The following is a 16,501-nucleotide window of genomic DNA, read 5'->3' on the forward strand; positions in this document are numbered from 1 at the left end:
CTCAACCCTTCCCCATTTTGAAGCTTTTTAACTTTCTCCAGAATGTCAGACCAGGCTCCCACTCCTATTGGCAGCTTGGGATAGGATGAGTAATAAAAAAGAACAAGTCAGATATGACATGTGGCAAATTTAAGCCTCATCAGCTGAGGGACTTCTCAGAGTTTCAATGTACAACCTTTCCTGGCTGCTGGTACTACAATGTGTGCGCATTTGGGTGCTTGCAAGAAATAAAGTCCAAGTACTTTTGTTTATTTTTTGCAGTTTTTATTGATACTTAATTTTTCAAATTACAGTTTCTTTTGACCTAAAATAACAGCTATAGGGCTTGCTTTGTGCCATATTCAACAATTTTCTTGAAAAACTACTTTCTTGAAAGGTCTACTTTATTTGTGCAGAAAGTTAACTAAAGGAAGCAACTTGTTCATCTGGTGTGAGACCATTGTATGGATGTACAGTTGTGTGACAAATCCATCCAACAGCATTGTGTCTTTCTATCTGCTGTAAGCCACCTTGTCTCCCAGCAGCTGGCTCTCCTGGGAGGTAAGTCCTTCACTGGGAGCTTCACTAGGGCTGTTTTCTGCAGATGGCTCTCCATTACTTGCACTTCCTGAAAAGACAATATAATTAAGATGAAAATAAATGTCATATCTTTGATGCAGCAAGCTAAAAGGTATATACTTTGTCAATGACACTCAAAAGCCTTTTTATCCATCTATAAATGTTCGGGAAGCTATTTTTCTCAGTTTGCAGTCCATTTGCAAAATGCTTTAGGGTAATGACAGATCACCTAATGGTAATTAATTATCATGCTTCCAGCATGCTTTAAATAACTGCCACTGGAAGGCACAATAGTTTGCACTCCACCTGTGCAAGACTTGTTCTTTTTTTTTGTATTATCTCCTGATACTTACCTACCAGGCAGGAATGGGGAGCATTATTTTTTGTCTGTCTGGAATACATAAATCCCCAAGCACCCACCTCTGATAGATCTCTTCTTCCTTATTCTTTACCACCTGTGATTTTAGTCTTCCACCCTGTTTCAGAAGCTCAGCTGCCTTAACAAGACCAAACTGTGCCATAAACTGTGCTGATACTGTTAATTTAACGTATCCTACCCAGATTGCTCTCATTGCTGCACAGATGTCCCTCATACTAAAGGAATCTGTTTTCTAGTGGAGATTTCCAAAAAGAAGGTGTGAATAGAATGGGTAAAAGATGAATGCTAACCACAACATTCCTGATTCGTTCTTGATTCAAGTCTGAACTATGAACACTGATGCTTTATTTGGACTCTTGTGTGGCTACATATAGTGTCTCAGAAAAAAATGGAGAAGGCTTCAGCTTTGCGAGCCGTTGAATTTTCTACAGGTGGGGTCCAGTCTGGCTAACTTGGACACGTATGCTTAAATGTCTAAATTGAGGCACAAGAGTTAGGCAGACAAGATTTCACTTTGGAGACCCTAAAGGTATCTCCTTCTACCCAGCTGTAACGCTGCTTACAGACGCACTTATTTTAGGAGGACTGGTTCTGTTTAGATACGAGTTAGAGGAGTAAGAGATGTAGACTGGATCTAAGTCTACCTGTTTGGGATGCAGTGAGAAGCCCCTTATAAAGGGACTCACTGTTATGCAGCACAGTCCACGACACTATGCAAGGGGAATTTTAGCATTCAGACATACTGTCTAAATATGCATAAACATTCTGGACCTCCTGTTTTTAACAGATTTTCAAGTTGTTAACACATTCCCTGGAAAAAGCCATCCACAGCTTTTTTCCACAATGGCCACTCCCCTTGTTTCTCATTTTGATGTTTCCCATGGAAACCATCATGATTCAGAATATAAAGCATGTCTTCAAAATGCAACCATGGGAACTCCATTTACTAAATCAAAAACTTTTCAAGCACCATCACTTTCATAATTCCTCAGGTAAACTGTCCCCCAAAATGCCAACTTACAAACTGGTTTCAAACAAAACTTCAACAGATTTATAGATCATCTTCAACGAAACAGATTCAAACTTTCCTCCATAATTTGTAAAAGCACTTCCAGTAAATACCGTGAAGAATCATTGCATTTATGAAATTACTTTTGTTAAATTATCTTCAGTTATGACAACAGACATTTCAATTATATGCCAGGAACAAATGATACATTCTGTCATTAAATATTGCTGTCTGATCGCAAAATGAAACACCTACTTCAACTTGGACAATATTTTTACTGAATGGAAAGAAAATCACAGGTAACAGTTAAGCTGGATATATATATACAACAGCTTCTAGATCCAGCAGTGAATAACCTAAAAGACATGCAACTTCAGCTGTACAAGAGATTATAAATGAGAGGCTTTATTCCAGAAACTGCAATTTATGAGTTTAAGAGTAACTCAGTTTTCTGTTGGACTGAGACCTACAGTCTAAGATATTGAGCTTTGAGCCTTTAGTTATTCCTAATTTGACATTTGTAAGTCAAGACAGTTCACATGGTAGTAAACAAAGGATGAAGAAAAGATTTTGAAAAGCCAGTTGTAGTTAGATTTTATGATCACTGGATTGTCCAGTTCTTCTCCATTTTACTGAAATATGTTGGCATTTTTTGCTTGTAGATTACAGATGATATATGAAGCTGGAAAGATACTGATTTGAAGGAAGAGGTGAGATAGACAAAACAGGATTCATCACAGTTGGTTGAGATTGCATCAAAACAGACCCTCTACAGCTTTGCAATTGGACGTGAAAACTGGATTGTTTCATCAGCAATGCCTCTTGCTGCCACACTTGTAAACTCCATCTACTTGGCATGAGGCCACAAATTGCCAACCACAACAACTGAGACTCAGCAGTCAGAATGAACAGTGTATCATACAATCCAAAAACACAATCATGAAGATTTATAACTACTGAAAGGCAGGAAACTGCTCTTTTTTCCACTAAGTATGTGTTAGATTGGGTCTCACAGTAGCTGACAAATAGTTCCCCCTCAGGATGGAGTGCAAGGTATATCATCCAAAAATGGTTTGCAGCATTGCTCTCTCAAATCTAGCATCCAATATCATGCCAGGATCCCATACGACAGCTTGGAAGCACTCCAGGAACAGAGTCTGGAGCAGTCAGGTAACAACATAGGTGCAGTGCTTCAGCTCCAAAGGGAGGTACAGCAAGCTACTTCGGCGCAAGGAGGCACACCAACCAAGCAGCAACATGATGCTTAGGGACTTAAAAAAAAAAAAAGATTTCCATTCTCTTGACTGAACACATTCCACAGTCTCACTTGTCCACTCCCGCAGAATGTGATTTTTGGGAGCAATGCAAGTGATTAACTTGTACTGATGGACTGACACTGCTTTGGCATGAATTTTGGCACAACCTCATCTCAAAAAGAAATTGAGGGTGTTCAGCCATCAGCATCTGAAGTTCATACAGTCCTTCTAGCTGAACTGATGAACATTACGAATCTTTTTTCACAAGGAGGTGGGCTCAGATTGTTATCAAGAGACCCACAGTAGGAGTCTCTATAAGTTACCATGCTGAGGTCTGGAGCAGAAATGGATTTGATGTGATGCCTATTTAAGTAGAATTCATATGAGAAGTTTCAGTACTCCAGGGTGAGATAAGATTAAAGATGACTATCGAAGCAAGGTGACAAGCCAACGTTGCTATGAGATGGAATTTAGTAGAAGTGAACTGTGTAGCTTCATTACCATGGTGCTGAGGCCAAGCAAATACTGGCTTAAAGAGCAGGCAGGATGTACTCACTTCTGCTTGCAGAACAACATGTTGACATGTACTTTTTAAACCTTCTCCTTGACAATCTATACTCCATAAATCTCACACTGTGTGGCTTGTTTTCAAAAATTTGACTCATCTTTGTGAACTCTTTCAGTGTGTTTTTCTCTCCCTCTCTCAAGTTTTATGTTTAACATTCAAGTATTTGGTTTTGGCCACTGATGAGGGCAGGATATTGAGCTAGGCAGACCATTGGACTGACCCATACACGAATGTTGTTGTGTTCTTATTCCTGTTTGGATGGTTTTCAACCTTCTCCATCTCAAAACCAAACTGCCCTGGTAGATATTTTCCCACCTTTTTTCGGGATTTTCTGTAAATGCTGGGAGTAGCCTCTGTCCGTGGTGCTCGGGCAGCAGTCATTCTGTCAGAGCTGTGACTTCAACTCAGTCTGGTGTTACACAGAGATAATGCTGTGAGATTAAGTGCCAAAAGGTATAGAAGCTATGCCCAGGACTGTTGAAATATCAGAATCAAGCTTTGCAAATTAGGAATATCTCGACCAGCAGAAAGCCGTCAGAGAGATCAAAATATCCCCTCTGAACTTTAAAGACGCTGAGGGATACCAAGAAACTGATGAAAATGTGTACAGCAAAATCTTGAGTCCACTTTTGAAGAAAGACCATGAGTAATGGTTCAGGCTGTATCTTGAACAAAAGCATTGATGCTTTGTGTTTGTATCAGAACCACCAACTTGATGGTTCTGAGATATTATAGTTTTGTGTCACTCAAACATCAGCCTCTGTCCATTTGAGGTGGTCTGTCGGGCATAGATAGCCTAGGTAGCTCGGTGTCTTGGAGAGTACATTTTGTTCCCAGAAATGCAACTGCCCTCCAAAGCAGAAAAAGCCTGGACTCTGTTCACTGTGAAGATGAGTCCTTAGGACATAAAAAACACTTGTAAGCTTGCAGGCCTCCAAGAATAGTTCAAAACATCTCACCCTGCCAAAAAAGGATGGTTTTGTTTGATTTTCTTGAGGCAATCCAAATTTGTTTACAACATACACAGACATGAAGGGGAGTTTATTTACCAGAATAAATTGAGTGTTCAGGGCAGAGCAGCAGATAGAAATCTCAGCAGAGTTGGTCTTACTGTTCTAAGCAGTAAGAAAAATTTGAAGGAATCTCACAGCTGCATGGAAATTTACAGCGACAAAGGAGAAATACAAGGGGCATAACTAGCACAGCTATAAAAAAAAACCCAAAGAAACTAGTGTGAAGTCAAAGCATGCAGGATCCATATTGAGATATATCTAAAGCCTCAGTTGCAACTTTACAGTGGATAGAAGTTATTGTGCTCCTCCTAAGTTGTATGAATCTCAACATTCTCACGTTAGGTGATGCCAGTAGACAAAAGAGGCCACTTCCAGTTTAGTCAAAGATTATATTATGACTGCAAATAGAAAGCAAACTATTAGAAGATATAGCTTCATCATATCTTCTATAATCACTGCAGGAAGATTTCTCTACCTCTAACTCCAGGACAATGAAACTTTATTACACACTGTCTGCTCTAAAATAAATTTGTTTAGTGTTCCATCACGAGAGTCTCAACCATATACTCTGGACAGTGCAAGACGTTTCATCTATGAGAAGTATTTTTTCACACTGACATAACTATAACATCAACAGGACTACAGACAGAGGAAACATTAAACAGAGAATTCAGGTTTTATTTAATGACAGAAAACATTCTGCTCACCTGTGGATGCTTTCAATCTTCTGATATAATCAGACCAAAAGGAACAGTCTGATTTTTTCAATCCTTTAAGAGTTGGCAAGGAAACAGTGAACTCCTTGTAGTTATCACCATCATCATTTGGCAGATACATAGGCCAGGGAGGCATCACCCCTGACATTCTTCTTGAGAAAGTATAAGGGTAGTTTGGATTTCTAAGGGAATGGGAGAAACGAACATTAGAAAACAATGACATGAAGAGTAAAATGCAGAAGGAGATCGGCTGGGTCAAGGAAATGTGTATCCAGTCCTTCTGACCAGTAGGGTTCAAATTCAGTCCAGACTGGTGAATTGTTCATGGTGTCTCCCCTCACAGTAACTTGGTAGTCTGGTTCACTTCCTAGGGAACAGGTACACAGAACCTTTATAGACACAGACTCATGAATGCCCTCAAGAGGCCTCAATCCCAAAGCAACCCACGGTACTCTAAAAAGCACATAAAGTCATAGTTCGCACACTAGCTTTCCAGAGATACCCCTCATTCTCAAGGATGGCCACGGCACAGTAAAGCTGAGGATTATTTGCAGGTTAGTTGGTAAAGGATGCACTGTGTTTTCATGTGCATTAACCTTTCTTCTGGGAATAAGGGAACTCTTAGAATTGGGGTCCTAGAACCCTTAAGAATTGGGGTCCTAGAACTAAGCTCTGGAAACAACAGCAAGACCTTTGTAGCCCCCATATATTTAAGTAGAATTTGCAGCTGCTCCATGGAGATAAAATTCCTATTACTTCCAGCTAAGTGTCATACTACAGTTCTTTGGTATCTGCTTGACAACTTGGCCATGACTTTCCAACAGGGCTGACCAAAGCCCCCCTGTAGGATTACAAATTGCTAGAGGAAATGGAGGCTGCCTGAGTGAGGGACTACGTTCCCTCTACTCCTCGCCCCCTCCCCAATCATAGCAATTTTTAAATGTCACATTCTTACCCAGAGTTTACAAAATTGGAGATATACTGCATAATTTGCAAGGAAAGGCTTTTTTCTTCCAGAGTAAATTGTTCTTCATACTTCGGGTAGAATGGCAGTCCAAATGCATACTGAACATCCAGCAAGAGCTCCTGACCTGAACTAAAAAAACCATTTATATAAAGATAATTAAAACCGTCATTTATTTATCTGGGGGAGAAAGGGACCTAATTTAATTCAGAGACTAAAACAAAGTTTTAAATAATTAATGACCATTAATTAGAGTGCGGTGAGCTGTGGGGCTTTTTGAAATCAGAACATAGAAGAAAAACAAGCAATAACAAGGAGAATTATGTTAATGTAGGGTCTTTAACATTTGTTACAAGAGGAAATTGTGGGAGACAGCAGGGCATATTTTCTAAATTAACTAGGCATATAAAAGAAAGTGATAGAGGGAGAAAACCACTTGCCTATTCCTTAACTGCCTCTTAAGTTGTGTACAGCTTTTCACTAAAATTAAATTCAGAAAGTGGAAGCAAGTGGTGACATGGAATCTGGCAGCCATGATGGAAGGTTAATTATGGTTTATTTCACAGATTTGGAATAAAATCCTGGCCTTTAACGGCAGTTGGAGTTTTTCCATCGACTTCATTGGGGCCAGCATTCTGCCCCAAATCTTTGGATAAGGAAAGATGTAATAGGAGATGTTTACGGAGATTTCTCTTAGACATAGTTTTAATTTAATTTCTCTGCTGGCTAGGTGGTTTTGGTTCATACAGTCTGTCCTCCCCAAGTTTCATATGGCAGTCATGTCAAAACAGCTTGAGATAATCACCTAGATCAGATTTAAGAAAGAATAGTTGTTGTTTACTTCTGTGTAATAATTAACACATATAATAAGGAATATTTCTACTATTCAGAGACAAGACTGGCCAGGCAAGACAACACTTCTAGGACCTAGTAGCAAAGGTTACACAACTCAACATATTCAAGTCCTGCAGAAAAACAGTGGGCAACTTCTACTAATAAAATTATGACTGAACTATGCTCAATACATAGCTTTGAACCACAGAGACATTTCTGGTATAGAGTCCAATTGCGTTTTCTGTATCCCACATTTAGACAAAGGTCTTACTGACTTGGTTAAATGCTGCATGAAGGCAGACAGCATCAGGGGACCTGGGAGAAGGAACAGATGTCTGTGAGGCTAGGACAAACAAATCCTGGATCCACTCAGCAAGATTGCATCTGCAGTAGCTGCAGAGGTTGTTGTTGAAAGGTGTCACAACTGAAACTCTTTTCTCTTTGGACATGAAATGCAGCAGCATTGGTATGACCCTGATACTGCCTCTAATGGAACAAGGCTTATAGTTCAAACCATTATGGGCAGGTAGACTGAAAGCAAGATGACTTCTTTATATTTTAGGAGTGGTTGCACCAAAGCCTCTATTTTGAAAAACAAACACACAACCCACTAAATGAAATACATCTTTCGTTGTATTTTTCTTAGTCTTATCATAATAACTCAGTAATACTTTGCATCTGGAAAGTGAATTATTCACAGATTATTCACCAAAAAAATGTAGAACTGAAACAAGATTAAAGCACATTTTTCTTCCCCAAATGTTTATAGAAGGATTAAGCAAGATCATAGTTTAATAATTTTGCTTTAAAAATAATTTGCTTGGCCCAGTATATTACAGCAATATTTAGTGTCAGTATTCCAGCAAAGGTGCTATATACTTAAAGGAGCTACTTCCTTTTCAATAAAGAGTCACTTTTGAGTAGAATAGAGGACTTGAAATCAGTTAAGATGCAATGAAGGGCCAAATGTACCCATTTAGGGAAGCCATAGCAGAGGTGAACTTTGCCCTAAATCTAAAACGAATGAGCTGGGACTGAGGGTTTCCCCCCAAACGAGACTGTGTCCTCAGCCCTCATGTTTCTAGAGATGAAACCTGTTAAGGTCACAGCCCAGACTAAAATTCAGCAAACTCCTAAACAGAGAACTTATTAGGACTGAAATTATTTGTACAACTGTAATGGGTTTGATACAGAGATGTAAAGTGGTACAAAACTACAATTTCATGGGCTGCTTTCAATATTTCTGGTTGATGCTACCACACCCTGGCCAGTCAGTATCAGTAGTAAGAGGATGAGAAAGAAAACATATGACTAAGAGGGGAAAGAGGCACATATATACATGCACAGAACAGCAGTAAAGATGACTGTGAAACATCTAGGTGGCAGCTAGATGGAAAATATCAGGGGAACATTTCTGTCTCCTCTCTCAAACTCTGTTCATCATCCATTACTGCCAGAGGGGAGTGCAAAACAGCCAGAAACACCCAAACAAGGATTTTGGAGTCTTGTAGGAGCTCTGAGCATACTCAAGGTAGTACCAGGTAGTGATGCTGTTTTTACTGAAAGAAAAATGGAGTGAGACAAAGAAAGGAGTGACAGATAAGCATGTATAACTTTACTGTTGTACACTGCTAGCTCTGCAGGGAGGTTTTTCTTTGCTAAGCTGCTCCAAACTGCACTCCTGAAGCCCCAGGGTGCCATATAGGTGACTCAACAGCATCAGCTCTAAATGGGGAAATGCAGTCCCCAGCAACCGGTGGACTTCAGAAGACAGTTTGATAAAAGGGAAGACTGCAGAAACAATGGCAAAAGGGATTTTTAAAGTGTTTTTAAGGAAGACAAACTAATAGCAACTAAATCCCGCTACAGAAGTCTCTTTTTAAGGAACAGATCTGTTATTTTAATAAGAGTGGTGAATGTGGTTACGTGCAAGGATGAAATCTTGGCTTTGGTGACTTCACGGGACTAGTACTTCATGCAAAGGTATCACTTCAGATCTTCTGTGTATACCTTTTCTTTTTAAGATGTCAACATTTTTAGAAACAGATTCACAGCTCTTCTTCTGTGACAGTATGACAGACTAGTGAATTGAGCCATGGGGAAGCTAGGAGCCAGACACTACCAGTTCGTTCACATTAAAGTGAGCTCCCTTTGGAGCATTATTACTTCACTTCAGGAGACGCTACTGGAGTTCAGTTATCCAGTTTACAGAAAAACAGGGAGTAAAATCAGAAACTTTGTGATATTCATAGCCAACAATTTAAGAGCAGACCCTGAAATATCACTTGCTGGGAATTTTCATTATACAGTGCCAACCCAATTGGGAAGGTATTGGTTCTGAGAAAATTTTCCTTAAGCCTTAGATGAAGTTTCCATTTAAATGTTTCCAAGTAAGAAAGAGAGAAAGGGGTTTCTTAGCCATCAGATACTCCACTGCTCTCTCTATAGACCTCTGTCTACTTTTGCATGCAAAGAACAGCTTCAACAGGGAAGAGTAAAAGCTGAGAAGGTCAGAATTTAGAACAAAAATGCCCAGGTTACGGTTGATTTGGTTCAAATTCTTGTTCCAAATCAAACAGAGATGTAAATGCAGGTTTCCAACAACTGAAGTGAATATCTTAACCATAAGCTTTTGGAACAGTAAAAAAAAAAAAAAAAAAAAAACCCGGAAATCCTCAAAAATTTTGTTTGCAAAATGGAATTGTCATTAATGGCTATCCATAATCATGGCAGTCAGAACAGAAGAATATGATCTGGCAGACCACCATGCTATTCTACACTAGGACTGAAGGCATAACTTACAGCTGGGGCTGCAGAGACCTCACACTGTGATCCATTGTAAATTAGGACATATATCTCATTTTGAACTTTGTCCTTGTTCTAGATCTGGCTAATTATTTCATACTGGAAACTCATTTTGATGATTAATGACTGACTATGGCCTAACATGTCTCTTTTTTTTTCTTTCATTTAAAAATAGTCATTACTCTCCTAATGTAACAATTTCAACTAATCTCAAAGCCTTTTGAGTCACAGCTTCTGTTTTTAGTTGACTTAATGAAGTTTTTAGTTCTTTTTTAAAACTCCGTACACAGATAGAAGCCAATGTAAATTAACTCAAAATTCAAATGACAACCTATACAATACCAAAATACCAAACTTCCCACTGCTATCCCTTCATTTAAATTTTAAAATAAGAAGATAAATATAACTCTAGCTAGAGTTCAGCCAGAGTTACCAGTAAGTTACCCAGAATGAAAAAGAAAGTTGAAGAAGAATCAGTCTGTCATTAGTGAACATACCAAAGGGATATTTCTTTATCAATCTCTTTAGCTGTATTGACCAATAATGATAGGTATTTTAGTCCTCATAAGGCACAGACAGCCATTAACAGAATACTTTTCTAATATATATGGTCTAGAACAAGAAACTAATGTGTGGCCATGAGTTTCCTTCTCTTTTTGTGCTTTAAATTTTTTGCTGATAACTAGGCAAGAGAACCACACAAACGGAAATTTAAATGTGCTGAAGAACCTGACACCACATCTTAAATAGTATGTGGGAGGAATTTAGTTGATATTTTCAATCTAAAACTCATTCTATCTTCATTCATACAAACAATTTTAGCCAATTTTCTTCATACTCCTTTTTATACAATTTTATATACTCAACTTACGGTCCATTTTATGACACAAGCACCCCCTTTTTCACAAGGGATACTGTTTTGGCATTCTGATTTTTTGGTTGTTTTTTTTAATGAATTATAATTTTGGAACAAATATGGTCTAGCAGACATATTTCTCAAGCCCCAGCCTGAAAAACCCTGACCCTCAAATGATCTTCAGTCTCCCCCAGCTCAGACTAGAGATGTTGGCCAAAATTCCCATTACCCTATGTGATACAAAGCCAGACTACACAGCCCAGTAAGCTAGGCCTAACAAAAACCTAAGCAGATGATAACGTCAGAGGCTTAAGTTCCCAGCCCCACCATTTTGGGGACAGTAGCATCATTAGTCATAAATGGTCTACTGAGCAACTCTTTCCTTCCTCAATGCCTGCACAAACCTTTCAGTTCAGCTAGAGCATTGCAACCCAGCCTCTTCTGGAGGTAAAATAGAGAGATCTGTTTATTTTGTTTCAGCTACAATGATTGTCTGAGAAATTTAAAAGAAATAGTGTACTCAAACTCATGTTAGTCACTAAACTTAGCAGATATTGGCGATCTGCGACAGACTTGTGAGATAAGCAAACCATTAATCCTTCAAATGTAAACTTTTATGAGCATAACTGTTCATTCTAACAATTCTGTGAACAGATCCATGTTAGAGATGGGATCACGGTTTTGCGTTCCTAGCCTCGCATTCAAGACCTTGTTCAGTATCCCATTGGCAAGGATAGGCCTATCATTGGGAAAACAAAACAAAACTCCTATCCACTGTCACTTGGCTTTGGTGAGAATAGGTCATTTACATGCTGATCAGATTGAACAGCACATATGAAACCCAGACTCATAGAGTTGGTGATAAATCTCCTGCTGATTTGAGTCAAGATAGAATTTCATAACAACCGTGTCCCTAGAGAAGAGGATATGATTTATATATAAAACGCCACTGCCTGCATGATCTTGTGTACCCGTTCTGTGTTTATTTTCAATAAATGGATATAAAATTAATTCTTGCAAGAAGTATTGGAAATACTAAATGTGGTTGGTTGCACACATCTACATTCTCTTCATATTAATACCAGCAGATTTGCAGAGTGGGATCAAGTACCCTAAGCTGTTAACAGCTACCATCTAATCAATGTCATGGGAGAGGAGTAGCCTACCAACACTGCACTTTGCCTGGACTGAAAAGTTCATTTTGATGATAAGCAAAAATAATTTTTAAAAAAACTATATACAACCACATATCTTAGAAAAGGAAATGGTATGTGATTGCAGGGAGACAAAAAATAATCAAAGGACAGCTGGATATTTATAGAAATTTAATGAGCCAATGTAAGGCCTGATGTGACCCCTGCAGTTCTAGGGATGCATTTGGCTCATTGTGTCTCACATTACAAAGTCCTGCCAAACAAATGGGGGAAAGCATGTGAAAAACAGATGAACATTTTTCTTTCTTTCTTCTTTTCAGGAAAATCAGTACATATGGAAAAAGCTTAACTCCTAATGGCATTGAACTGCCAAGTTTATCCACCTTTGTACCAAAAAAGCCCCATAGATACATGTGACTTGCAAAAGTATCCTGGAGTTTGCGGTGTCTTTTCCACTTGGATTACTCCAAATATACGCAATGTTCTACTTTGCGTTATAGCTGTGCCAACTGAAGAAAATAAAACTGCAGTAGCAGATAATAAATTCAAGAACCTGAAAGCTCACATTCATTGAAAAAAAAAACAAAACATAGATCTTAATGCAGGAAGAAAGCACTTTTATCATCTTGTCAGAACTCCTAAATAACACAGATTACAGAATTTTGTCAGGGAATTGCTGTATTAAAAACCTAGTAATAGGCATATTGACACTTGAGTGCATCTTTGGGGGACAGAAGTTCATCCATTTGTTCAGTATGCATACTCCTGAGCTGAATGAATGGATGAATTTCCTTAAAAAGGTGATGTGTCCGTCCAAAGCCCCCAGAGCACCAAGGAAGGTCTCTTTAGATATATGGATTTAGTGCTTATATTCTAGATTACATTTCGTAGGAACAGCCTGTCTCAGTGCAGCACATGCAGTTCCAAAAATTGCTTTGTACTTTTCTGAGTCTTTTAGCTGAATTTTGCTTAACTTAAAGCTGATTTCTGCTTTTTCTGAGCTTGGTACTTTGCCTTCACATGTTTATGGCTAATTTCCAAGATCTGAAAAATCTACTGAGTTGTAAAGGCCCCTAAACCACTCCGTGGGAAGAAAAAACAAATTGCCTAGATCTCAAGCCTTTAGCAACACCAAAACTGTCTAAAGACTTGAGAATAGTGTGGTGTGGTTGAATCAGTGGGAGAGTGTTTTTATAGCTGCAGCTGGCATAACACAATAGATAAGGCCAGAGGGGTGAGAGGCAATTCCAACAAGAAGAGCAAATCAACTTTTAGGAGATGAGAAGAAGCACAGCTTTATAGAGAAAAATTACAAGCTGTTGTTGCAGCAAGTGTACGTAGCTACCTAAGGTGATTGTGGTGCCTGCCCAGCTATGGAGGCAACGTGCATCTTATCATTCTTGTTACCACCTCTCCAATGCCTTATCTTCCCTCTGTGTTTAGATGAGTTTGTTTGACACCCGGAGACATAACTTTCTGTCTGCCTCCACAGCACTCACTTCACCCTGTGGCCCCTGAACTTATGGGGTGTTTGTACTCATGGACTAACAGCTGCAGTTAGGAGGAGAGCCTTAAATGTACAACAGGTCATGAACAGAAAGAAGTACAGGGATATGGTTATTACAAAATCAAAAGAGTAGAAAAACCTCCTTTAATTAAAGGGAAATTAAGAACAGACAGAATTAGCACGGCATATATAATAAATAGAAAATGAAAATACTTCACATAGTTGAATGGGGTTATACACAAGCATTTATTTTCTTTTATCAGTCAGGAGTTCTCGCCTTCAGTTACAGGAATCATAAAAAGTGTCACCAAAACCCAGACAACTATGTGAGCATTGGCATGGAGCAGTCTTTTAACAACTCAAACCAACATACACAAGAGTGCATAGTCAGGAAGTAAAGACAGCCCCAACTAAAATGACTCAAAACAGACAGCAGCTCATTAATCTTGGATGAGTCTGTCCAGTGCACAACAGTTAACAAAAGCTTTTGTGACAATTATTATGGTAATGTTAATGACTATAAGAGAGATAACTATAAGAGCCTCATTAAGTCTCACTTTAGACGCCTTGAATGACAACAATGATGCCCTGCCATCCTGCTGCAGCTGATGATCTGTCCTCCTCAGTGAGCAGAGCACTGATTTTTGCCCACCATCTTTAAGACAGCTCATTTGGCACCAGCGTGACTTGGAAATATGTTGGCATGGCAAGCAGTGCTACTTCATATAATATGCAAAAATCACCCAGAAAACTATTGAAGGGTTAACAAGGCAAATCTTTGTACAGTTAATAATATTATCCTTGTCAAAACATACTTCTCCTATCATGTATTTCTTTACTGTAACTAAAGCTATACTCCAGCCCTCCTCACTAATCCTAGGCAATGCTGAGCAGTCACATTCCTCCTGCATTGTTTAGAATAAATGTTTACTCCAAGGCCTAAGTGTTCTCAAAAAGAGTGAGAAAATGGCATCTGGGTTATGTATATATTTTTACCACAGATCATTAATGTGGGAGTTGGCTATGCATCCTGCTCCTTATTCAAATAGGAACTGAAGACTAAAGCAGACATGGTGTTATGCCAAGCTGGGGAGAATGCTACCACGTGGAAGGAGATATTCGTTTGCTTTCTGCAAGATCGATTCATCTATATGAAAATTGTCAGTTCATGGTTTTATGGGATTTTCCACATATGTCATAGACATCAGCATGGCCTTGTTAATCCTACCCCTGTATCTATGCATGCTTGGATGTGTGTATGTGTGTACATTTTAGAAACACCCAGCTGAGAGATAAACTTTTGCTAATTGACTCGTACTAGTAAAAATTCCTCCCTGTTTAATAACTTCTTGACTACTTTGCATCATTGCAGTTGGGTCTGTCTTTACTGGCTGACTTCTCCTTTTCTCCCTCTTGTTTATCTTGCTGTGAGTTACTAAGGGACTGCTCCATGCGAAACAAGAGGAAATACCAGTACTTTTGCATCTCTGCATTTTAACTCTCTGTTCTGTTACACATTTTGGGAGACACACATAAAGTAGGAGAGAGGTGGCAGAGCAGTTAAGAGAATGTGTTGCTATACTGTGCCTTATCTTAATTAGCGAATGGCCATTTCCCCAGCCAGAAAGTTTTATCTAAGAATAAATAGTCTTCCATGGTTGCAGTATTGAACACAATATTATTTTAATGTACTCTTTCCAATACCCCTGTGAGGTAAGCTATTAGTAGTTATTATAGATAATATATAATTACATTGTTGTCATCATCATCATCTATATGATATAAATAACAAACACAAAGAGGGAAGGGCCCATAGCCTGTGTACACTGAGACCTTAGGAAGAATTTAGACATCAAAGACTAAAAAATCATTATCTTTTCTCTTATGTTACCCTATGGACATAATACTACAGAAGTTTCCATTTTTACAAGCGAAGGTCTGTATCTCAGCAAACACAGATGTGATTCAATATCAAATGGGCTGAGAAATCATTTTTCTGCCAAATGCCTATAAGTGATCAGGAATATCTAATGAGGTGTTCCTCCAGCTACAATGCACCAAGGGGGATCTGATCCAATATGTATACTCACAGAATATCCTTTACATGCCTCCTCTGTGCAAAATATGCTGTTGGCTATTGCATTCGTTAATGCAAAGAAATGGCTGTAACAGGGTTCTTCTAGTCAGGAATTTAATAGCTAGATTGTTTGCAGGGTTCCCGATTCAATTCTCACTTCTGCTGAGCAAGTTCAAACCCACACATCCTACCTTCCATCCTAAGCTGTAGGTTACTCGGCAGAGTATCTGCCTCTACTCCTCCTCCTAAGAAGAATCACAATTTTCAAAAGACTTGAGAACTGGCAGGACTCATTACTCCAGTGGTTAGGAAAGTCCCTTGTGAGTTGGTGACATGGTTGCCAGCTCTTTCCCCAAGATTAGTTTATATATTCTACTTGAAGGCTGTTTCATGTACGTTGTTGGTTTTAATCTGGTAGGGCAAATCGACAATAATATTCCCAAACAGTGTGTTTTGTTCGTCTCACATTACTGATGGTTTCTCACAGTTTTTAGCAGTTAAGGCCACTGTCCTGTGTGAAGCTCCTACCCTCGACAGCATTGCTTCGTTGGCAGGCAGTGAGTCTGCCGGACAGGCTGCAATGCACATATACTATATGGAGGGGGGAATGCTGCAGGGAGGGTGAGGGAGAGAGGTCACATGGCAAAACTGGGATGAATAATAAGGAAGGATTCATTCAGGAATGAATGACAACAATGTTTAAACAAAAGACTCTCAGTATATTCAGCGAAGAATCTAGTGTGGGGTCCCTTGGGAAAATGAGGGCATCACTTCATAAATAGTTACGTTGTAGTGTCAAATGAGA

The 16,501-nt window shown here is 39.0% G+C and overlaps 1 protein-coding gene across 1 annotated transcript in view; it reads right to left on the minus strand.

Moving 5' to 3' along the window:
- Positions 1 to 256: 256 nt before the first annotated feature.
- TG (thyroglobulin) overlaps positions 257 to 16,501 on the minus strand; it is a 157,727-nt gene continuing 141,482 nt past the window's right edge. Inside the window, exons 46-48 of the mRNA XM_059815276.1 lie at positions 6,455 to 6,595; positions 5,491 to 5,681; positions 257 to 607 (exon numbers count right to left, since the gene is read on the minus strand). Of these exons, the coding sequence (XP_059671259.1) occupies positions 492 to 607; positions 5,491 to 5,681; positions 6,455 to 6,595 (448 nt within the window). The 3' untranslated portion in view covers positions 257 to 491. The remainder of the gene's footprint in view (positions 608 to 5,490; positions 5,682 to 6,454; positions 6,596 to 16,501) is intronic.

The sequence above is a fragment of the Gavia stellata genome, chromosome 3 (genome assembly GCF_030936135.1).
Source record: "Gavia stellata isolate bGavSte3 chromosome 3, bGavSte3.hap2, whole genome shotgun sequence".
Classification (NCBI taxonomy): Eukaryota; Metazoa; Chordata; class Aves; order Gaviiformes; family Gaviidae; genus Gavia; species Gavia stellata.